The sequence below is a fragment of the Leptopilina boulardi genome, unplaced genomic scaffold, assembly GCF_019393585.1.
Source record: "Leptopilina boulardi isolate dan_hultmark-lab unplaced genomic scaffold, ZJU_Lbou_2.1 LbouV2_165, whole genome shotgun sequence".
Lineage (NCBI taxonomy): Eukaryota > Metazoa > Arthropoda > Insecta > Hymenoptera > Figitidae > Leptopilina > Leptopilina boulardi.
Genome location: NW_026137713.1, coordinates 1935735 through 1960467, shown reverse-complemented (window position 1 = coordinate 1960467; position 24733 = coordinate 1935735). Strand labels below are relative to the sequence as shown.

Sequence of the window (24733 nt, the reverse complement as noted above, 5' to 3'; positions counted from 1 at the left end):
TTTCCTTTTGAGAATTTCTAGATATTCTCAAGAGAAAAACCTGACAAAATCTTTTTTTCTTCTGTGCTAAATTTCTCGGGAAATGATGCGTATTTGTAACAAAGAAAGAAGATAGACTTGAGAGTGCTTTAGTTAAGGAGTCGAGTTTAAAAAGAAATAGAAAAAGAAAGGCATCTTTCTTTCTTTCTCTAAAGTTTTAAACTCGAGGGGTCGAGGATCTTTTTCTGTTCTTCGTTAGGTTGACGTCTCAGGTTCATAATCTATTCACCCCCGAAGCTTCTGGCTATAATTCATAACAAAAATGTTTCACTTCACTCTATATACTTTTTTTTCTTTTTCAACAGTAGCATTCCAATGGCTTTTATTAAGATATATTTATTAAATTTATAAGAAAGATGGAAAGAAAAAAGTAAAAAAAAAAAATACTAATGAAATTTAATGACAAATTATGACTTAAATTTTCATTTTACCATTCTTAAATATTTATAATTAGCACTTTGTCGTCAATGGTAAATTGTACTTATTGTCATTAAAAATTGTACCCATTGCACTTACCGCCAACATTAAATATTAATGATGACACATATCAATTGCATTTACCGGCATGTCTCATATAAATCATGGAAATATTATGAAATTTCATTTTGGTTTATGGAATCATAGAAAACTCATGGAAATTCTGACTCGCGAACTACTTTCGCGAATTCGTGGTCTAATTTCGCGGATTTCTTGACTTAGATTCGCGTTATCTGTGCCTCAATTTCGCGGGATCCGTGATCAATTTTTGCTTAATCCGCGACCTAGATTTGCGTAATTGGTGATCTAATTTCGCGTAATACGTGACTGAGTTTTGCGAAATTCGTGATCTTGTTTCGCGTAATCCATGACCTAATTTCGCGTAATCTGTGAACTATTCTCGCAAATTGATGACCTAGTTTTTGCGAATTAGTGACTTACGTTTTTACGAATTCGTGATATAGATTCGCCTTATTCGTGACCTAATTTCGCGGAATTCGTGATCTAGTTTCGCGTAATCAATTACCTAATTTAGCAAAATTCGTAACTTAGACACTAGTTAACTGTGCCCCAATTTCGCGTAATCCGTGATCTAATTTCGTGTAATCCGCGACTTAGTTTTGCGTAATCCGTGAAAAAATTTCGCGCATTCATGACGTAGCTTTGTGTGATTCGTAAATTAGTTTTTGCGAATCCATGACCTAGTTTTGTGGAATTCTTGATCTTGTTTCACGTAATTTAAGACCTAATTCCGCGTAATGCCGTCATCTAGTTTCGCATAATCCGCGACCTATTTTCGCGAATTCATGACATAGTTTCGCGTAATCCGCTACCTAGTTTTTGCGAATTAGTGACCTAGCTTTTTTTTTTACTAATTCGTGACATAGATTTGCGTTATTCGTAACCTAATTTCGCGGAATTCGTGAAATAGATTTGCGTAATCCGTGATCTAATTTCGCGTATTCATAACTTAGTCTTGCGTAATCCGTGATCTACTTTTTCCGAATTCGTGAGCTAGATTCGCGTAATACGTGACCAAATTTCGCGGATTTCGTGATCAAGTTTTGCTTAATTCGCGTTCTAGATTTGCGTAATCCATGATTTAGTTTCGCATAATCCGCGACCTATTTTCGCGAATTCATGACATAGTTTCGCCTAATCCGCTACCTAGTTTTTGCGAATTAGTGACCTAGTTTTTTTTTACTAATTCGTGACATAGATTTGCGTTATTCGTAACCTAATTTCGCGGAATTCGTGAAATAGATTCGCGTAATCCGTGATCTAATTTTGCGTATTCGTAACCTACTTTCGCGTAATCCGTGATCTACTTTTTGCAAATTCGTGACATAGATTAGCGTAATTCGTGACCTAATTTCGCGGAATTTGTAATCTTGTTTCGCGTAATCCGTAATTTTGTATAACTTACCGTTAATATTAAATACCAACACTTACAGATAATTTTAATTACTATCAATTATTGCACTTACTGTTTAATGTTAACTGTGAATCGATTGATGCTTCTAATTTAGCAAATTCAGAAAATAAATTTAATTTTTTTTTTTTTTTGGCTTACTCAGATGAGTTTTTTGAAATTACAGGTAACATTTGAGACGCCTGTATGACGCTCGCTCGACGGGGAAGGCCCCGCAAGTGTGCCACTGCTGTCGTTGTCACCACAACGAGCTGCCTAGCCCCGTCTTTTTGTTAATCGAAAAACTCTACATTTCGTTATTAGATTTATCATTTAGTGACTTTTATTTTCATTTTTTCTTCAAGGAAACAACGTCTTCTATGACGTTGGGCCTAATATGTGATCCGTTGTGACAGTGCCAAGACGAATTCCACTCAACAAGGAATTTGTTGATGAAAAAAAAATCCAAAAGACGATCTATATTAAATAATATATATATATATATATATAAAAATAAGAACATTAAATTTAAAACGTGACAATTTTTCTTCTTTTTCCGCAACTAAATGTGCAGTGAGTAGAAACGTGTTTTGATGAAGTAGAAATCTTATTTACGATACTATAACAATGACGTTTAACAAAAATAATAATAACGGTGAAAAAACGTATATAAAAAAAAAGTGTTTTGTCGTGCAACTATTTTGACCCTCAATTCGATAAAGAGGCGATCAATCATCTTCTTCCGTAACGCGAATTACGTTCCGCTACGTAATATAGTGATCAACTAGACTCTAATTTATAATATGACCTTCCAGCAAGGCAGTGTCGATGATCGAATAATCGACGATTAAAAAGATATGAAATATACTGGATGAATTTATCAGGAACTTGATTGTGTAGAGTAGAAAATTCTAATAGTGAAAATGAATTGTGTATAGATACGGCTGAGTTTACAATTTTTTTTTTTTTTTTTTTTTTTTGCTATGTACGTAATTTTTTATAAATAGAATTTTTAATTTTATTTTTCATTTTTGTAAATTTATTTTATGTTTTTATTATTTCAATATTTTTTAATATTTTTTTTTCCTTTTTTTGATTTCAGTTCATTTCACATGTTGTCTTTTCACAATGCTGCACTTTAACACAAGGTATTTCATTATTTTATTTATTATTTTATAATTTACTGTAAAGAAATTTATACCAGAAACAATTAAAATTTTCTCTACAACAGATAAAACTTCAACTGTTTTAGAAAAATATTTAGCCACCCCAGTAAATATTTTAGTTGTTCCAAGTAAACATTTATTAATATTATTTTTGACATTATTATTATTATTATTATTATTATTATTATTATTATTATTTCTTGCTTTTATTATTAACTATTATCATTTTTTACGATCATGTGAAGAATAAGAGGGATTTAAAAATATATTCAAAGTGGAAAAAAAATTTTTTAATTAAAATCTTTCAATTTCAATAAAATTTAATAACTTTGCATTCAATTTAAAACATTAAAAAGGAACAATTCATTTAATTATTTTAAATCAAATTAAATTTGTTTTATACTCTAATTTATTAATTGACGATAAATTTAAATTGCACTAGGATCAAATAAATAATTAATTAGTGAGCACAATAAATAAATTGATTTTTTTTTTTTTTATTAATTATTGTATTTTTTTTTAATTGAATTGATAGTTATTTTTCATTTTATTATGAGAGAAGAAATTTACACAAAGAGGATTTCCATCATCCAATCATTGTTAATGAAAAATTCCTCAACGTAAAGCCAATTATAGAGAGATTATGAGAGGAATGCGTGTGGCATTTCATTGGATTCAAAGTTTAATTTAAATAAAGAATTTTCATTCATAGATATTTAATATTAGTATTTGATACCATTTTAATTTAAAGTAAATTATTTTTTTTTTGATATCTTCTTTTTTTAATTACGTCAATAAATAATACACAATTTTTATCAATTTTGCATAAATTTGGATATTAAATTTTTAAAATTCCTTTATCCTTTCACATGACGATAAAAATTGTTATTTATTAGAAATCGGGGATTATTTTTAGAATTTTTAGCTTATTTAATGTATAATTTTGAAAAACATAAAAAAATGAAAAAAAATTATAGTGCAGTTCGTAATATTTTATAAGGTATAAATGAAAAGTTCGTTTGTAATATGTAAAATGAAACATGAGTTTTATTTTTGCATCGACTGATTATTATTAATGAATAATGAATATAAGAAACTATCTCCAATAAGTTGCCATTAAATGTAGACGTTTATCAGTTTTTTAAATTAATTTCTCAGAGCTAAATAAGTATTTAGTTATTTTTTTAAATAAATTTTTATTTTTTTTTTATTTATTTATTTTTTACTTGTTTAATTAAAAAAAAAAAGAAGTAAATAATACTTTTATTTTGTACAAAGTTTTACTTTCATTTTATCAATAAAGCGTCTGAGATAAAAGTGGGTTCGACAAATCGAAACCAGTAAGTTCGACTTGAACCATGAGATATATGCATAATTATATATTTAAAAAAAAAAGTTAAATAAATTTAAAAACCAAAAATTATTACACACACACAAAACAATATAATACTTTTTTAAAAAAAAGTGGAAAAGATTTTTAATAAATGCTTCCTAAAGAAGAGAAAAAAAAACACAAAAATCCGCAGTGCTTCGTTAAAAAAAATAAAGCATAGATTATTATTATTATTATATGAAAAAAGAGCAAAATTAATAATTTTACGCATCATTTTACTCGAGTACTTAGTAACGTCGCGATTAATTATAACATGTAGATAAAAACATGTATGTTTGTGTTTCTATGTTTATATAATCGTCGCGTATGAATGATCAGTCAGAAAAGTCTTTTAAAAAAGACGCAAAAAAGCGAATTTAAAAAAAAAAATGAAGATAATACGATTCACTAAATATCACTGTGTCGTAGTGATTTATGTGAACGTGAAATAGATGCGCACCTATGTTAATAAAAAAGGCTGTAAAATATATTTAAAAAATGATACATTTAAAAAAATTGGGAATCTTTGCATTTTTCTAGAAGACATTCATTTTTTTTAAATAAATACAAAAATTAATAATAGTTAAAAATTTCAGACAACGAATATTCAATATTTTTTTCTCTATACAATTTGTTTGAGAAAATGTTTCATTAATGTACGAATTTTAATTTTAAAATCACTTTAAGATCTCTTGTGATATAAGTCACTTTTTTTCAATTGATAAAATTATAACAATATCGATAAAATTACATATTCAAATCAATCTGTTCAATATTAATAAGATTCACGTATGTAAAATTATAAACAGTCGAAAAATTAAATATTCAAATGATGATTGGTCGATAAAGTAATTTTATTATCGACAAATCCGATATCGGTAAAAATTATCAACAGTCGGTAATGTCATTTTTTTTTAATTATCGACAAAACTCGTTAACGATAAGCTTTGCATAGATAAAATTACCAACTGTCGATAAAAGTATATAATCGAAATATTTTTGCGCTGAAAAAAATTTTATATCGATAAATATTAAGTCGATAAATCGAAAAAATTTTCTATCAATATTTTTCTATTGTCAAGAAAAATTGTATAATATAAGTATCATTTAGATGAAAAAAAAAAAATGATTTTTTGTAGAAAAATGTAAATTCCCAAAATATTGTAAAACAAGAGCGCATGTTATTGATGTTGTGCAAAACCATGTTACAAAAACCGAAAATAATGTATAATACTATTAATTATTATAAGCAATAATTATTTATTACGAATGACTATATATTATTATTATATAAATATATTATATATGTTCGTTGACTATTATGTTAGAAATAAAACAGAACCGAAAATTCTGCTCTATTTCAATTTTAATTCGCGAATTCATCATAATAAATTAATATTTATTTTAAAAAAAAGGGTTTTTTTTTTTATGGGGTAGGTAGAATGAATTTCATTTTAGTTCGAAATATTTTAAATTTTTAAATAAAATAAATATATATTATATATATATTTTTTTTGTATAAATATAAATATATTAGGATATATCATGGAAAATGTGATTGTTTAAAGTCAAAAATTGGTGATGTAGCAAAATTATTGTCAATAGTGGGGAAAATTTGTGGTTGTTTTGTTGAATACCAATCAATTTCAGACGATTGTTCTGTAGGAACAATTTGTGTTCCCTGTAATGATAACATGGAATTCATTAATTCTTGTGAATTTAATTCCTCCGATTCATCTTTATTGTCAACTCTTGAAATTTTGATTCTTAATTTTGGATTCGATCCTTTATTTCCCTGCAAAAAGAAAAAAAAAAAAAATTAGTAAATTAAAAAATTTATTATTAATTAATATAATAATACTTTTTGCAAATATTTAAAATATTTTCGTTTAGTTGAAACAAAAAAAGTTTGTAAAAAATTTTCTTTTACTTTTAATCTAAATCGTCTATGTCCATATTTTGGCACATAATCATCATCATCTTCCAAATAATCATCATCATATAATACATTACGATCATAATGCCGATCTAAATATCGATTATTCATTTTCCCATGTTTTTTTGGTAATTCTATTTCAATAACATATGGTTGATGTTGACTTTGATCCTCAATGTAATCGTTTTCCATGTAATATGAAGATGGAGATCTGAAAAATTAATCACATTAGAATATTTAATAAAAATAAAAAATATTAATAATAAAAATAAAAATAATAATAATAATGATAATAATAATAATAATAATAATAATAATAATAATAATAATAATAATAATAATAATAATAATAATAATAATAATAATTAAGAAATTACAAAAGAATATTATTTTGTTATTTCTATAGAAACTATTTTAGTAATTAATTATTTATTAGTAATTTAATTATTTATGATTCTGTAAATCATTAATAACTTAACAATGAAAATGATTTACATATTATTTATTAGAAATCTAGCATTTCACAATCACATATGTGGTGTTTGCGAAAAGAAAAGAAATTCACTCTTTTGAGGACATAAAAAAAAATTAATACAACTTTCTCATATTAGATGAATATGAGAACAAAGAAAACGAAATTTGACAAATTGGTTTTAAGTTTTGAAAAAGAATTTTTTTTTTTCACAATTTTGTGTCACTAAAATTTTTTTTTTTTTTTTTACCTCGAATAATGTGGTCTATGAGTGTTGTAGTATGTATATCTGGCTGGAGGTTTATAACGTTTACGAGGTGATGGATGCCATCTCGGTCTATAATATGGTTTTGGTCTATATCGTGATCCAATTTTGTAAGGCCTTTTTCTCTTGTATTGTTCACGATACTGAGTGGTCCTTTCTAGCATCATTAAAATTATAAAAAGCCAGAATATCTAAAAAGCGAAAAAAAAAACATTTTTTCGTGAGATATATAAGAAAAATTTGTTTATTTTTCTACTTTTTTTTTTAATTTAATAACTTTTTTAATTGCTTCAATCAAAATATTGTTTGGTGTAAAGAATTTTTTTATTTTTATGTTATTATTTATAAAAATTATTTTTATTAATTTAATTTATCAGAATCTCGGTTTGGTATTAATTGTAACAAAGAAAAATATTCTAAAATTGAGAATAATTTTTAAAATTTTTAGGTATATATATTTTTTAAGTATTATTAAAAGACAAGTTTTAGTGGCAACTTGTATAATTAATTTCACGGTAAATAATATTATTATTATTAGTCATGTAATTATTTTTTATATACTTCCAAGTGGGTTAAGTTGTATGAAGCGAGTAATACAGACAAAAATGAGAGAAAACAATAATAAAATCTCGATTTTCACTTGAAATATATATATATATATATAGTCTCCTCATATTTATATATAACTCAGGTCCATAACGAATCACCGTTACTTTCGAAGAAATTCATTTGAAAATGAAAGACAATTAGAGCAGTCAACTTGAAAATTGGATATTTCATTAAGAGACGGAATTTCCAGATTCACTTTTCATGATTTTTTATTTTTTCATTTTACGACCATTTTACCATAAAAATTAATATAAGAAAAGAAATTGTTTTTGAAAACACAATTATTATTATTATTTAAATTTTATTTCCCGTAGAGAAAGGAGACTAAGTAAATAAAATAAAAATAGGTCAGAGTATTTAAAATTTTCTATTCCATTAAATTTTGGGATTATGAAAATATAAACGTGCATAAAAAAGTAACTCGAGCACTATTTTTATTTTGTTAAGAAACTCCCGAGGACTTGATGTTGTTAAGAAAATTATAATAATGATTATAGTGATAATTTATTTTTATTTAATTATTTTTGCAAAAGAAGAAGAAGAGATCGATAAAATTTTAGCATTTTTTTTTCTTATTTTTCTTATTCTTTATATTATATTCATTTTCATATATAATAATTAATTAATAGGTTTAATATAAAAAAAATATAATTTTTTTAGTGGGTAATAATTTTAATTTCTATTTAATTTAAATAATTATAAATTAATTCTAATTTTAATTAATATTTCAAAATATGGAAAATAGGGAAAAAAAACGAAAAAATATTTTTTAAATAAAAATAATGAAATAATTAGTTAACTTACATTTATGTGCATCCTATGAATTTAAAAGTATCCGCTAGACATTATCAAGAAAATAAAAATTGTTTGCTCTAATTTTTTCCAAATTTGAAAAAAAATTCCACATCATAAAATTTTCCTTTCAAATATTTTTTTTTGTTTTACACAAAATCACAATCACCAGAAAAACACATTTTTTGATTCACAAAACATTTTTATTAAATAATAAAAAATTTAAATAATTGTAGTTATTTTTTTTTATAATTATAAAAATTATAAATTTATAGTAAAAAAAATTTATAATAAATTTGTAAGTTTTTTTTTTTCGCGTGAATAATGAAGAAAAATATTTTTGATGACAATCGCTACAAGAGTCACTTGATTCTAACGGTATACCAACTTTGATTCGAATTCAGTTACGAACCATTTGAAACTGCAGAACACGAAAGCCTTTCTATATATTTTCCCCACCTTTTTTTTCTTTTTCTTCATCTTCTTCATCTTCTTCTTCTTTGTTAATAACTCGCGAGTACAAAAATTATTACTTTCATTCTTCTAATTGCATATATAGGAAAGTAGATTTCGCAAAAAAAAAAAAAAAAAAAAAAATTATAAAAATAATTTAAACTGGTATAATTTGAAAATCAATATTTGAAACAAAATCGTCTCAAGATTCATTTGCAAAAGAAAAATTACAAAATAAATTAATATCCATATATTATTGTACGTTAAAAATTTATTAGCACTTTAAGTGTAACATTTGCACTTTACGATCAATAAAAATCTAATGTCTAAATGAAACGCTGCAAAAATTTGCAAAATTGAAGAAAGGAAAATCAGTATATCTATAATAATAATAATGATATTGTTTCTTTTATGACCGTGAAATATTAGGAATTTTTTAAACAAAGTTTCGATTTTTAATTATAATAATCTAAATAACTTTTTTTCCTGCGTTTTGATAATTAAAATTTTTATAGTTACAGTTTAAAGAAATATTTACACACTGGGCAAAAAATTTATTTGATTTAAATAAACTGCATTTGGTTCAAGTAAATATTTATTTGATAATAAAGTAACCGATTATTTTAATCAAATAAATTTTTTTTTCACTACATTAACAAGTGAAATTAAATAATTGAGGATAATTTAATTTTGTTTGTTTTTAATTTGTTATAATTTATTCTAATAAAGTAGGTATACATATATATGCAAATGTGTAGAATCTTAGGAGACTAATTTACAATTTTTTTTTTTATTGTTATAAATTAATTTTAATATAACTTATAAAGATTATCACACACAGAAAAAAATGTTTTTGATTCAAACAATCGACTATTATCAAATAAATAATATTTTTAATGGATTATTTGAATAAAAAATTTTTTTCTTTTTTTTATTATCACAAATGTCAATAACATTTATATGGGAAAACTAAAAACAATATGGCACGAATTGTATATAGTAAAAATGTTCTTATTCGTTGGGAAATTATCTTACTTTAAATAAAATTAATATTTCTATTTGTTTTTTTTTTTTGTATTTTTGATATGATTAGGAGTCAATTTTATCAGGATCGAAGCAGTCAGTGGGTTTAACCTCTAACCACCAGTCATTGGGGTAATGATACTTTTGGAGTTCGATACCTTCTCTTGGGACTGGTATCGAATGACCACCAAATTGCTTCATTGGCAAAGGTGAAATTACCAATTGTGGTGGAAAGCATTGTAGACTAGGAGATAGTTCGCAATCAGGTGGCAAAACCCTTCTTGTCCAACCGACCCTTCTAACCATTTGAGTCTGAAATAAAAAATTGAATTTTTCAATTTTATTTCTTTTTAAATAAATAATTTTTTGTTTTTTATTTTAATAAATTCCATATTGGCAAATTATCATTTAGGAAGCATTTAAAAAAAAAGAAGAACATTTTTTTTTTAGATTTTTATAGAATTTATTTATTCTCAATTTAAGGAATACTTTTTTCTTTGTTGTAAGTTTATATTTAAAGTTTATTTTAAATGTAAATATATTTATAATTTATTGTTATTTACAAAGAAAAATCCGTAAACTGAAATTAAGAATATTTTATACTTAAATTTAGTATTTATATTATTCTTAAAATAAGAATATATACTTAATTTAAGTATAAAATATTTTTAATTTCAGTTTACATGTTTTTCTTTGATATATTTTATTTCATTGCGTCAAAACTTTTTAGCTAATTAATTTTCTAGTGATGCTATTATTTGAAAAATAAAAAAATATATTATTTTTTTTATTATTTCCTAAAACAATTGTCTTTTATTTTTGTTGAGGAAATAAAAAAAAAGACGAATTTCAAAATTAATTTTGACTGCTTTTAAAATCAATTGTCTCGTTTATATTAAGACTTTCCGGTACTCTTTATAATGTGTTTTGAAATATTAGATATATATATATATTATTTCGGTGAGAATTGATTATAATGTATATAAAATCGAATTATATATTTGGATGAATAACATCAACAGAAATAATTCGTTGATTGTTATAGTGAAAGTGCGAGAGATTTTTAATCTTTTTGATTTCAAAAAGACGTCACATTTTAGTGAACAAAAAGAAAGTGAGAAAATTACGTAAGATAAGTATATTTTTTTTATTTATAAATTTTTTTTTGAATTTGCAATTTCATGTTTTAAAAATGTATTTTCTACTTATTTTTAAATTTTTGTTTATTATTTATTATTTATTACTACTATTATATTATTTATATAATATATTATTTATATAACATATTATTTAATAAATTATAAGTTATTATATTATAAATTATAATATTTAAAAATTTTAATATATTATATAGTAAAAAACAAAATTCAATAAGTAGTATAAATGAAAATCAATAATTCTCTAGAACGTTTATCCCTTCCAAAAGTTTTGATGATTTACGTTAATTGGCTTAATTATCGCCAAAGGACGGCCTCTTTATACCTCTCCTAAATTATTTTCATTTTCATATACCTTCTAACAAATCCTTAAATTTTCAAATAAGCAGTTGACTTTGGAACACGAAATTAAACGAAACAGAAGTGGAATAATTCATTTAAATCGAGGTAATTAACATATTGATTTGTAAAATTTTTTAAATTAAAAAATTATTAATAATTTTTAAAAATAAAAAAAATTTTTTTGTATTTTTAATTATTCTAATGTTAAAGTTAATTTTTTTTTCTTTTTTTAGCAATTTCATATTTTTCAGCGACACGTGATCAATATTAAAGATGTTGTTCTCAAACGCACCTATTGTTCATCATTATCCACTAGGATTTAATCAGTAAGTACACATTTTTTCAATTATATTAATTAATTATTATTTTTATTATTATTTATATAATTTTTTATATTTTTTATTTTGTTTTTAAAATTTGGTATTTATTTTATTTTTAATTTATTAATATTATTTTTTACTATTATAATAATTTTTTTACCAAATGATAAATTCCAATATATAATATAAAAAAATAATAATTACTAATTAGTAATAATTAGTACCTATTAATTAGTAATATTTAGTAACAATTAAATACAAGAAATTATAATTAAAATTGCTTAATTGTTTTGTCAATATTAACAAAATGTGAATTTATATTTTTATGATTAGTAATGATTTTATTAATAATAATATTAATAATAATTATTAGTATTTGTTTATTATCTTTTGGGATTACTGATAGATATATTATTAATAATATTATCTTTTAGTAATAATATTGATAAACTAATTTTTATATGTTTATTATTAATAGTAAAGAATTTTTTAATAAATAATTATATTATAATAATTTATATTTATTAAATTTTTTTCTCCAATTTTATATTAGTAATTTGAGATTCAAATTTTATTGGAATTTCTATGTTCTAATGAAATTTTAATGAAAATCAACAAATGAAATAAACACGTGTATTGTTCTCTTTTAAATGATGCCAAAATAGATGACAAATCAAGTATTGTTAAGCAGTAAATTTCTCAGATGATTTGTATATACATAAACAAATTTTATTTTCATTGACGATATCTATTACTTTCATTATTATTATTATTATTATTTCTGTCAGTTATTATATAATTTAACTATATATTTGTTTTTCGTATTTAATGTATATATTTTTTTAAATTTAAAATCTGCAGTCATGGAACATGTTTTTGGTCTTTAATGTGTCATAATTGGTTAATTGAACACAATTATCATAATGGACAATTATTGGCAATAAAGGACAATGAGGAAAATGTGGAATGGTAGGAATTTTCAAAAATTAATTAGCGAAATATATAAATTTTTCATTTTTAGATTATTGTTTATATTTAAAATTAATATTATTGCCATTTTGTAAAGTTATCTGTTTTTTTTCTTTTGTTAAATAATTATTTAATTACTTTTTTATATTTTTTTTATTATTATTTTTTTCATTATTTTTTCATTATTAAAATTTTTATTGTTTATTAAATTTTTATTTTTATTTTCAGTGTTGATCGTGAAATAAACGAATTAACTAACAGTGATAATAGTAACGAACTAAGGAACAACAATAACGAGATAAGTAACGGTGATAATAGTAACGAGTTTAATAACTTTAACGAGAATAATGAATTAATTAACAATGACAACAGTAACGAGTTACATAATAATGACATTGAAAGTTGTATTAGTGATTGTAATTCATCAATTGATTCAATGGCCGCTGAAAATATGCCAATAATGGGATATTATTTAACAAGAAGCAAAAGTAAATGGATTAATATTTTTCATTTTCCAAATAATCCAAAAAATGTTAAAATACTCAGATTAGGTGGTTATACATGTAAAAGGCAAGTTTATTCCGAAGTATTTTTTAATAAATTATCATGGGATCGTTTATTTAAAGTGAGAATGTCAATATTTCAAGTTCTTGAAAAAAAATCAAAATGTGAATTTTATGTACATTATTTGGATTATAATTTTAGTGTTGAATTACATATTTACACGGTTGATAAAAGAAAAGATAAAATGTTGTGTTTCATTCAAAATCAAGATAAATTTTACATGAAAAGAGAAACTTTCATTAATTTATTGTCACATAATGAATGGGTGAGTAATAATTTGCCCGCTGAATTAGAATATTAATTTGTCATAAAAAATAGATATATTTTACATAACTGTGATTTTGATGTATTTTTTTTATATGTATATATGTGACTATTTTTATAATGTATATAATTATTTGTATGTAATTTTTTTTTTTTGTTGAATTCATGTAAATATTTTTGTTATATTTTTATGTACATACGCTAGATTGATTAATAAATTAATTATTAATCCTTTAAGTCTTTTTTTTTTTTTTAATAAAAGATCCAAATTATTTTTTATCTTTATACAATACTTTGATTGAAGCAAATTAAAAAAAGGGGAAAATAATATATGTTAAAATTTTTTTGTAAAAATTTAAATATTTATACTTACAACTGTGTCTTCTTCGAAGACAATAATTTCCACTTTTGGTGCATCTTCACCAACTTCATGTTCCTGCACGAGATAAATTCCTGCAGCATGCATATAAGTGGCACTTAAACTTTCTTCTCTAAATGCTTTTGTAATGAGTGCATCATCTCTTAAAGTGTCGACTAAACACAAATCTACTTTTCGAACCCAAGGGAGGGCTCGTCCTATTCGCAATTGTCCCCAGAGTCCTCCGAAGCATAAAAAATGCACGAGGCTCAATTTCGTCAATACCAAATGAACCCTGAAAACATTTTCAAAATGAAAATTAAATATTTTTATTACCAAAAAATATTGTTGAAAAAAAAATTATTACTACTTTTCATTTAAAATTATTATAAATAATCGAAAAAAATTTATTTCATTGAAAAAAATAATTTTTATTCCCTCGTTGAGTTGAGATAAATATTATTTTAATAAAAAAAAAAAAATTTGAATTGAACAATTTTTTTTATAATTTTGTTTTGTTCAATAAAAGTTTACCTTGTGAAATTTCTATTACCATCAGTTGATAACAATACCGACGGCTGGTAAATTGAAAATTTTCTTTTTTAAAATTTTAATTTAAATTAAAAGTTTGTTCACCTGTATGTTAAATCGTGCAATCTTTCGGTAAATTCTTCAGGAACACTGCAGGGCTGTTTTGGAATTTCCTCTTTATTGAGGCTATACCACAAAACAAAACTGACAAATAAAATTGCCACCAGCGCACGAAGCGGTGTTATACGAAAACGTCTTCGTTGCCAAAAGCTCATGTTGATAAACTAAATTATAAAATGAACAACAATTATATTTTTAAATTTTTATAATCGTCACACACACACACAAGCTAATTAGATTATAATTATGTTGCAAGTGTAATATTTTTTTTACTCGAAACTAAAAAGAAAATAATAATTTTTCTTTAAAAAAAAAATTTCTAATAGTAAAAACTGATTAAAAATTTTATTAATTTAATTTTAAAATATTTTAAATTATTTTTTAAACAATTGATACTGTATGGTAAATAAATATATTTTTTTTGCCAATGTGGGATAAAATAAAATGAAAATGTTTTCAATGTAACGCGTTGAATAATTTTGAGAATTTTTTTTTTTTTCTAAAGGAAAATTGTATAATAAGTTATAAGTAAAAAAGATTATAATGTTGTTTATGTGTGTCGAGTGATAAAAAGAGGAAGAAAAAAAAATTTATGAGAAACCATTTATTTTTCCATTATAGAGAATAAAGAATTAAAAGTGAAATTCCACTTACTTTTAATATTCTTGTACCTCATGACACAAAAAAATGTAGAATTTTTCAAAATTTATTGAAAAAAAAATATGAGAGAGCAAAGAAGTGTTCAGTGAACGCCGAATGTTTTTGAGTTCCTACTTGTAAATTAAGGATTGAACGTGGCAACGCTGTTAAATCGATGCTAAACTACATTATCGACTTGAATTTCAAGTTTTAATATCGTAAGGTGCTTCCCTCTAGTGAAAATATAAAATATTTTTCATTTATTATTTAATTTTTAATATTTTTTCAAAATAATTTTTATTACATTATCTATAATTATTATAATTATACAATATTTTATTATTAATTTATTATAATTATTATAATTTTTGTATTTAAAGCAAATACTATTTAATTTCCTCAAAAATTATTTGGTTCAAGTAAATATTTACTTGATAATAAAATGTAAATCTGTAAAAAAAAAAATACCAAAGATTCTAAGGAGTTTGATGTTTTTTCACGTTATATATTTAACTATTCGGTTCACGTAGAACAATACTGAATTCAATCACGAATTCCCATTTACGAATTAGGAAATTGTTATCTTATTCACCATTGGGCGAGAATTGATTAATTCCCTAAAAAATGTTAGAAACCTAATTTTTGAACTAATTCTTAAAAAAAAAATTATCTCTTTCTCAAATCTTTTAAAATTTAAACTTTGAAATGAAAAATTTTTTAAATAACAGTATGAAATTTGAATAGTAATTTGATAAAAAATAATTTTTATTTTCAAAACAAGAAAAGTAAATGTTAAATGAAAAAAAAAATTTTTTTTGTAAAATTGGCGCACAGATAAATTTGACGACTGGTAAGTCCCAGGACAAAGTAGGACTCGTTGCGAAACGGGCGGTATCCTTTGAGGATCCTTCAATCCAGAGACGGTCGTTGAAGGTTTTTATCTTTTTACCCTCGCGGAATCTACGAAAAAGTTTTACGTACGCCTGAAATGCAACTCGCGCTTCTCTGTTTTAGTCCATCATCTTATATATATATATATATTTAAGATATGATGGACCAAAACAGAGACTATATCCAATAATAGTACAGTATAAAAAATCAATTTTTTCGGAAGTATTAACAACTTTTTTTCTATCAGAATTATCAATTAATATAAAAAAAAAATAGGATTTTAGTAAAGTTCCTTGTAATTCCCAAATAGTAGAAAACATATTGCCACAATATTGCAGAGATATTTCATGTCATTATTGCGAATATTACACGGAAATATTGAAGCAACCCAGGTAAAAAAATTAACATTACTAACGTTATTAATATTACTAAAGTTACTAATGTTACTAACGTTAGTACCTATAAAAAAATTAAGAAAATGTTTCTAAATTGTATTTTTGCAGAAACTTGTCTAAAATCGACCACCAGGAAGTATTTATGTTCTTACCGCAATTTTTATAATTTTCATTTCTATTATCACACTTCCACTTTTTTATTTTCATTGCCGTTTCCACTTCACTTTTTCTAATTCTCATTCTCATTTTCATTCACTTTTTTTAATTTTCATGCCCATTTTCACATCCACTTTTTTATTTACATTACACTTCCACTTTTTCTAATTACTCATTCGCACTTCCATTGTTGAAAGTGAAAGTGAAATGTGAATGTGAAAGTGGGATGAGAATTAGAAAAAGTGGTATGGCAATGAATATAAAAAACTGGAAGTGGAAATAGGAATGTGAATGAAAATTAGAAAAATGTGGAAGGGAAATGGGAATGAAAATTGGAACAAGTGGAAGTGGAACGTGAAAGTGGGATGAGAATTAGAAAAAGTGGTAGTGGCAATGAATATAAAAAATCGGAAGTGGAAATAGAATGGGAATGAAAATTAGAAAAGTGGAAGTGAAGTGGGAATGAGAATTAGAAAGAGTAGAAGTGAGAATGGAAGTGCGAATGAAAATTAGAAACGTTTAAGTGGAAGTGAAAGTGGTAATGGGAAAGTAGTGTCAAAGTTTCTGTGAAAATATATTTTAGAAACTCTTAATTTTTTTATAGGTACTAACTTTAATAACATTTAGTAATGTTAGTAACATTAGTAACGTTAATTTTTTCACCTGGGAATATTAAAATTATAATTTCAAAGAATTTTGGATTTATCAAAGCGATTTTGAAAATTAATTTTTATTTTTATACCTGCATCGCGAATTGTTTGTTTACAATCTAAAGTACAAAGGGTAGCTCAAGCCGAAGGTGTAATAAAATCCTAAACATAATTAAATATCAGTTGCAATTCGTGTCTTGACCTGTTTAAACGTGCGATCAACGTGAAAGGAAATTTTTTTTTAAAATTTTAAAATCAATTTTAAGTGAATAGTTTCGAGAGAGTGTTTTTTTTATTTAGGGAGTGTTCGAAAATTTATAAATCGCGCGTGTGTTTGCTACAAATAGGAGTAAGGTAAAAAATATTTTTTTGATAAACAATAATTAAATGCAATTTAGATAAAATCTGATTGTGAAAGAAATTTCAGAATTCCTCAGAATAATAAACTTAATAAAATTGCGATTGAACATCAATTCAAAACTTTTTTCCAGGACAGTTACATTTTTTTAAACTAAACCTTTTGTTTGAGCGTTAGCGGAATTTTTTTAAGGAATATTTTATAGATATTCGCTCGTGTTAGTACAGATGCATAAAGGTGGTTATGTGTCAAATGTTAAAATGCGTTCGTCGAACAAATGTCGCATTCTTTTGCCCTGCACAAAAAAAAACAAAATTTTTTGCATATTGCCAGTTTAGAATTCAGAACGGTTTTAATACAAAATTATTTCACTGTTGTAAAGAAAATATGCAGAAGATTTGTATAGGACAGTTTGATTGAAGTATAATTGAAAAGTCTGTTTTTTTGATATTATCACACCTGCAATGTGTCACTATCCGAATAATACTGTTTTTATTTTTTTTTATATATAAATAGCAAACATTTTTACAAAAAAAATAAATACAGTAACTTTAATTATAATATTAAATTAAATAACAAAATTTGCTTGATTAAAAAATGTTCGTCTTTGAATAAATAGATTTTTTTAATTAATTATTATTAAATTATTAATTGGAAAAATTAAAAAATTTAATAAATGAATTCACATAAAAATATATATGAACTAGATTTAAGTAATTTCAAATAGTTCTCTTAATTGAAAAATTGAATTATAAAGAATGAAAGAAAAAAAAGCATCTGATAAATCAGAAATCCTAATTTTCTGTATGTTTTCTCTACGAGCATTTTCTCCATATTTAGTAATGATTTAATTTCTTGTACGTGATTGAGTTTACTCTTAAGTGAATAAAAAAAACGGAAAAGAAAAAAAAGGAACGTTATAGAATTAGAAATGTCAACTTGTATTTGACGAGATGCAATTTCACTACCAATTTTGGATACTATATATATAAACTTCTCCTAACGTAATTGAAATAAGAGCTTGGGTGGTAATCCATGTACGAACAAGAATTTATATTCTCTGTATTTGAGGCTTCTTAGAAATTATGCAATTTTTTTTTCTTTCTAAACATTCGAAAAAATCTCCCTTTGAACTTTTTTTCTTAAGACTTTTTTTGATGATAAACTATTTTTTATTGATAGGTTTTTTTTTAAGTAGATAATCGAGATGTTAATTATAATAGAACTAATGATGAGAAGGGAAGTTCATGTCGGAAGTCATGAAGGTAGAGTAACGTGGATGGAATTTAGATAGTGACACCAAGAGTCACCGGAATTTGAGTGTTGCATAGCCCGGGTACTTGGCGATCCTGGATTCATGATCAGCGATTCACGAATCCATTCTCTAATTTCGCTTCTTCTTCTCCTCCTCTTTCCCACAATTCCATTCTTTCTTCTAATTATTCTTTTTTAACCCCCTTTTTTCAATTTCTACAAAATCAGAAAAAATTACCCCTCAAAAAAAAACAAAAAATTTGCTTCTGGTTAAAATTTTAAAAAATAATTAACTTTTAATTTCGGTGGAAAAAAATTTAATTATACATGAATATTGGTTGCAGTTTTTTTTGTAATAGAGGTAATTACTTTTGTCTAATAGGGAAAAAGAGAAAAGTAGATTTTTCCTGGTAGGAAAAAATAATTTTTTATAGGCAATAGTATTTGGTGGGAATTTTTTTTGGGGGGGGAGTATTGAACTGGATCGTTCGCGTTCTTATGCTTCAATTCTCTTGACAGCATTTCGCAGTGCAAGTGGTATGTCTGGCGTTCTATACTGTTGAGATTCTGTTTGTACTACTTCGGTCTGAGGTATGCAGTCACGGATGCGACGATGTACACACAGTAACATGGTCGTCGGCGCATATATATATACCTCTGCCAACTTTTATCCCCGTCCACACGACCCATAAAGAAACAAGTCAAGGCGAGATTGAACTATAACAGCAAAAGAGACTGATAAATCTTTTAATTATTATTATTTTTTTTAATCCTGGAAAATAGGTATTACAATCAATATAACGCAAGATGAAACATTACTTGAGACGTTCGTTATTTATTTCCATTAGTCCGGATTTATCATTTGTCTTTATGCTCCTTTGTTCAAAGTTATCAGTTGTTTTTAGATACTTTTTAGTTGTTTTTTTTTTTGTTGTTTTAATAATGCAGATTCTGTCTAAATTAAATTTCCCTTGGAAAAAAAATTGAAGAAACAAAACAAAATATAAACTTGAAGAAAGTTTGCGTCGTTTAGCGATATATAGGTTATTATCATATCTTTTAGGGTTTTGTTTTGTCGACATTATTGCCGATGACGGTACTCCATGATTGGACGTCCCGACGCCCGGCGTTGTCATGACAACACACCCCATCAAATGGGGTAGGAACAGTGAGAGAAGGGGGGGGGGCGAATAACTCGCGAAAACACGTAAATTAAACGCTCTATGGGGGTTGATGGGGCGGAATGGGAAGCCGAATAGGTCCTGGCTGTGAAACATAGCCGTCATAAGCGGATATTAAACCATGTTTCCGGTATAAATAATACGCATTCACTTTTTCCTAAATGGCAAATAATAAAAAACTTTTCACACTTTCCACATTTTGGTATTTCAACATTTTTTCTTCATAGTAGTATTTTTCGAAATCTACATTTGTTTATTAAAATTAAATTTTATTTATATTTATTTAATATTATTAATATTTTATTGCCTTTGAGTTGTAATTTAATAGGAAAAAAACACTTTAAATGAAAATTTTTTGGATATAGGGTTTTCTTGATATATATTAAATACCCGCTTACATAGAATATTTTTCCTGATCACTTGAAATCCAACTGATGGTAAAACAGTTTTTTGAAAAATAAAAAAAAATTATCGACACAGGAATCTACGTTACCGACTAATGGTAAAGAATTCACATTTAAAAAAATTGTTTTACTATCAGTCGGTATGGCAAATCGCATAGCGTTCGCAAATGAAATTCGATTTTGCAAAAGTGAATTGTTATAATTATAAGCGAGATTTTGTTTATTAATGTAAATTTTTTTTTTTATTTTTCAGGCTGATAAACGTGTCACCGCAAAAGAAAAAATATCTTGATCCAGAAAAGCAACGCAGTCGCAACTTCAAAGTAAGTTTTTCTTTTTCTTAAAATACATAACAAACTGTAAAATTTAAAATTAGGGATAGGAGAAATTTAAGAAAGACCCTTTTAGAAATTAATTGATAAAAAATAATTTCAATCATAAAACTGAAAATGTTTTTTTTAAGAAAAAAAATTAAAGAATTAAAAAACAAAGAAAGAAATTATACTTTAAGTGGGAATCACACGGTCGGTCGCACTTTGAGGCAATAAGTAGAAAGGTTTTTACCATCAATTTAAAAGGCGAGGCTACTGATTCTATCGCGTTTAATCGGCAACTGATCGCATGCAAATCTATGCCGAGTTCGCGGTAAAACAAGATAGAGCGAGAGACGTGCGAGGCAGCAAAACGACGAAGAAATAAAAGCTTGGATATATACTAAAGAGAAACAGAAGGAGATCTTTTCAAAGGCGCACACTTTCCAAGGGGACTTACCGACAAGCGATAGAATCTCGATTCCGTGTTGCTACCCCTGTCCCCGTTCGCCAATCACGATCTCAATATTCATCTTATCCAAGAAACATCTAAACTCACCTGTGCGTGGATTGGCCTAATGGCTCGAACACAATAAAAATTCAAACTTTTCCAAGTTTCGCAAATTATTTTCCATTTTGTTTCGGATTTTTAAATTTCAAAAAATATAGTTAATTAGTTAACAAATCTTTTTTCAAGTTTTGTAATGAAAACATTAAAATCTATAAAATATTATAATTTTTTTAATAAAGTTAATTTGTTGTTTGACGCACACGTTACAGAATCTCTTGCATTGTATGTATATTAGACAGCTTGAGAGAAAAAAAGACAAAGTCTTTGAGTCCCTACACCTTTTGCTTAAGACATTACTTCATGCCGATTTACGATGCACCTGCCACTGTAAATTCCACACCTTAACTCAATCAATCAAACGTAAAAAGGCGAAAAAAATTGTTACATCAATTTTTAATGTTTAATGTCGTATATCTTAAAAATATCTTAAACTTTTTTTGGTTATGATTAAAAAAAGGGAGAAAAAAAATTCTTATTAACGGGATCGTATACGAATTTTTCGGAAAATAAAATATTCGAGATAACCACTCCGTAATACTGCCAAAACAATTAGCAAAAAGTCTCGAACAAAAAATGTATGGCGCACTTTTTGATTGGTCCAGCGGATGCTGAGCTAATCTAGAAAACAAATTCGAAAAATTTTTTAAAAAATTAAATTTGTGAGATAATCGTTCGGGAATACCACCAATAAAATAGGGAAAAAGTTTCGAACAAAAAATGTATGGCGCACTTTTTGATTGGTCCAGCGGATGCTGAGCTACACTCAAAAAGATTTTGGAAAAATTTTCGAAAAATTAAATTTGCGAGTTAATCGCTCCGGAATACCAACAAAGTCATTAGAAGAAAGTTCTGAACAAAAAATGTATGGAGCACTTTTTGATTGGTCCAGCGGATGCTGAGCTAAACTAGAAAACAAATTCGGAAAAATTTTCGAAAAATTAAATTTGCGAGATAATGATTCAGGAATACCACCAAAGTAGTTAGAAAAAGTTCGAACAAAAAATGTATGGCGCACTTTTTGATTGGTCCAGCGGATGCTGAGCTAAACTAGAAAACAAATTCGGAAAAATTTTCAAAAAATTAAATTTGCGAGATAATGATTCGGAATACCGCCAAAGTATTAGGGAAAAAGTCTCGAACAAAAAATGTATGGCGCACTTTTTGATTGGTCCAGCGGATGCTGAGCTACACTCAGATAAAAATTGGAAAAATTTTGAAAAAATTAAATTTGCGAGATAATTAATCGGGAATACCGCCAAAGTCTTAACCAGGAAAAGTCTCGAACAAAAAATGTATGGCGCACTTTTTGATTGGTCCAGCGGATGCTGAGCTAAACTCAGAAAAGAAATTGGAAAAATTTTCGAAAAATTAAATTTGCGAGATAATCGATCAGGAATACCACCAAAGTCATTAGAAGAAAGTTCTGAACAAAAAATGTATGGCGCACTTTTTGATTGGTCCAGCGGATGCTGAGCTACACTCAGATAAATTTTTTAAAAAATTTTGAAAAATTAAATTTGCGAGATAATTAATCGGGAATACCGCCAAAGTCTTAACCGAGAGTCTCGAACAAAAAATGTATGGCGCACTTTTTGATTGGTCCAGCGGATGCTGAGCTACACTCAAAAGATTTTGGAAAATTTTCGAAAAATTAAATTTGCGAGATAATTGATCGGGAATACCGCCAAAGTCTTAACCCGGGAGTCTCGAACAAAAAATGTATGGCGCACTTTTTGATTGGTCCAGCGGATGCTGAGCTACACTCAGATAAATTTTTTAAAAAATTTGAGAAATTAAATTTGCGAGATAATTAATCGGGAATACCGCCAAAGTCTTAACCCGGGAGTCTCGAACAAAAAATGTATGGCGCACTTTTTGATTGGTCCAGCGGATGCTGAGCTACACTCAGATAAATTTTTTAAAAAATTTAATTTGCGAGATAATTGGTCGGGAATACCGCCAAAGTCTTAACCCGGGAGTCTCGAACAAAAAATGTATGGCGCACTTTTTGATTGGTCCAGCGGATGCTGAGCTACACTAGAAAACAAATTCGGAAAAATTTTAGAAAAATTAAATTCGCGAGATAATCGATCAGGAATACCACCAAAGTAGTTAGAAGAAAGTTCGAACAAAAAATGTATGGCGCACTTTTTGATTGGTCCAGCGGATGCTGAGCTACACTAGAAAACAAATTCGGAAAAATTTTGAAAAATTAAATTTGCGAGATAATGAATCGGGAATACCGCCAAAGTATTAGCAAGAAAGTCTCGAACAAAAAATGTATGGCGCACTTTTTGATTGGTCCAGCGGATGCTGAGCTACACTCACTAAAACTGGGAAAAAAATTTGGAAAAAATAAATTTGCCAGATAATGACTCAGGAATAATGCCAAATTCTTTAGCAAAAAGTCTCGAACAAAAAATGTATGGCGCACTTTTTGATTGGTCCAGCGGATGCTGAGCTACACTCAAAAAAATTCTGGAAAAATTTTAGAAAAATTAAATTTGCGAGATAATCGATCAGGAATACCACCAAAGTCATTAGAAGAAAGTTCTGAACAAAAAATGTATGGCGCACTTTTTGATTGGTCCAGCGGATGCTGAGCTACACTCAGAAAACATTTTGGAAAAATTTTGAAAAATTAAATTTGCGAGATAATCGATCGGGAATACCACCAAAGTCATTAGAAGAAAGTTCTGAACAAAAAATGTATGGCGCACTTTTTGATTGGTCCAGCGGATGCTGAGCTACACTCAGATAAATTTTTTAAAAAATTTGAAAAATTAAATTTGCGAGATAATTAATCGGGAATACCGCCAAAGTCTTAACCCGGGAGTCTCGAACAAAAAATGTATGGAGCACTTTTTGATTGGTCCAGCGGATGCTGAGCTACACTCAGATAAATTTTGAATAATTTGAAAAATTAAATTTGCGAGATAATTAATCGGAAATACCGCCAAAGTCTTAACCCGGGAGTCTCGAACAAAAAATGTATGGCGCACTTTTTGATTGGTCCAGCGGATGCTGAGCTACACTCAGATAAATTTTTTAAAAAATTTCGAAAAATTAAATTTGCGAGATAATTAATCGGGAATACCGCCAAAGTCTTAACCCGGGAGTCTCGAACAAAAAATGTATGGCGCACTTTTTGATTGGTCCAGCGGATGCTGAGCTACACTCAAAAGATTTGAAATATTTTGAAAAATTAAATTTGCGAGATAATTGGTCGGGAATACCGCCAAAGTCTTAACCCGGGAGTCTCGAACAAAAAATGTATGGCGCA

The 24733-nt window shown here is 26.2% G+C and overlaps 4 protein-coding genes across 8 annotated transcripts in view; 2 read left to right on the top strand and 2 right to left on the bottom strand.

The window, feature by feature from the left end:
* Positions 1-24733, top strand: part of LOC127277219 (blood vessel epicardial substance-like) — a 212612-nt gene that overhangs the window by 67492 nt on the left and 120387 nt on the right. For all 4 annotated transcript variants that reach the window (XM_051298126.1, XM_051298127.1, XM_051298124.1 and 1 more), the window contains 2 exons: positions 3030-3075; positions 20822-20891. In XM_051298126.1, coding sequence (XP_051154083.1) covers positions 3030-3075; positions 20822-20826 — 51 coding nt within the window. In that variant the 3' untranslated portion in view covers positions 20827-20891. The remainder of the gene's footprint in view (positions 1-3029; positions 3076-20821; positions 20892-24733) is intronic.
* On the bottom strand, positions 3030-8970 carry LOC127277226 (uncharacterized). Its single transcript, XM_051298136.1, has 4 exons — positions 8552-8970; positions 7124-7329; positions 6396-6612; positions 3030-6260 (listed from the first exon to the last, which is right to left on the bottom strand). The coding sequence occupies exons 1-4, from the start codon at positions 8561-8563 to the stop codon at positions 6009-6011; spliced, it is 687 nt and encodes a 228-aa protein (XP_051154093.1). The 5' UTR covers positions 8564-8970; the 3' UTR covers positions 3030-6008.
* LOC127277225 (uncharacterized) lies at positions 9710-15443 on the bottom strand. The gene is made up of 4 exons (XM_051298135.1): positions 15295-15443; positions 14626-14804; positions 14005-14284; positions 9710-10327 (listed from the first exon to the last, which is right to left on the bottom strand). Exons 2-4 carry the CDS (start codon positions 14793-14795, stop codon positions 10082-10084), a joined length of 696 nt encoding a protein of 231 aa, XP_051154092.1. The 5' UTR covers positions 14796-14804; positions 15295-15443; the 3' UTR covers positions 9710-10081.
* LOC127277224 (glycosyltransferase-like protein gnt13) lies at positions 11456-13868 on the top strand. Of its 2 annotated transcripts, none has more exons than XM_051298133.1 (4): positions 11456-11619; positions 11748-11840; positions 12696-12803; positions 13032-13868. In XM_051298133.1, the coding sequence occupies exons 2-4, from the start codon at positions 11788-11790 to the stop codon at positions 13666-13668; spliced, it is 798 nt and encodes a 265-aa protein (XP_051154090.1). In that variant the 5' UTR covers positions 11456-11619; positions 11748-11787; the 3' UTR covers positions 13669-13868. The 2 variants fall into 2 exon arrangements, with proteins under 2 accessions (XP_051154090.1, XP_051154091.1); XM_051298134.1 differs by having other exon boundaries at positions 11470-11619; positions 11766-11840.

Excerpts from the sequence above, each read along its gene's own strand:
- LOC127277226 (XM_051298136.1), bottom strand. Across the intron at positions 6,613-7,123 it reads CATAGACCACATTATTCGAG|ATCTCCATCTTCATATTACA; the intron begins GTAAAAAAAAAA and ends TTAATTTTTCAG. Across the intron at positions 6,261-6,395 it reads ATAGACGATTTAGATTAAAA|GGAAATAAAGGATCGAATCC; the intron begins GTAAAAGAAAAT and ends TTCTTTTTGCAG.
- LOC127277224 (XM_051298133.1), top strand. The coding sequence starts at position 11,788 with ATGTTGTTCTCAAACGCACCTATTGTTCATCATTATCCACTAGGATTT. Across the intron at positions 11,841-12,695 it reads TATCCACTAGGATTTAATCA|TCATGGAACATGTTTTTGGT; the intron begins GTAAGTACACAT and ends TAAAATCTGCAG. Across the intron at positions 12,804-13,031 it reads AATGAGGAAAATGTGGAATG|TGTTGATCGTGAAATAAACG; the intron begins GTAGGAATTTTC and ends TTTTATTTTCAG.
- LOC127277225 (XM_051298135.1), bottom strand. The coding sequence starts at position 14,795 with ATGAGCTTTTGGCAACGAAGACGTTTTCGTATAACACCGCTTCGTGCG. Across the intron at positions 14,285-14,625 it reads TTGCACGATTTAACATACAG|GGTTCATTTGGTATTGACGA; the intron begins GTGAACAAACTT and ends AAATGTTTTCAG. Across the intron at positions 10,328-14,004 it reads TCTTCGAAGAAGACACAGTT|ACTCAAATGGTTAGAAGGGT; the intron begins GTAAGTATAAAT and ends TTTTTATTTCAG.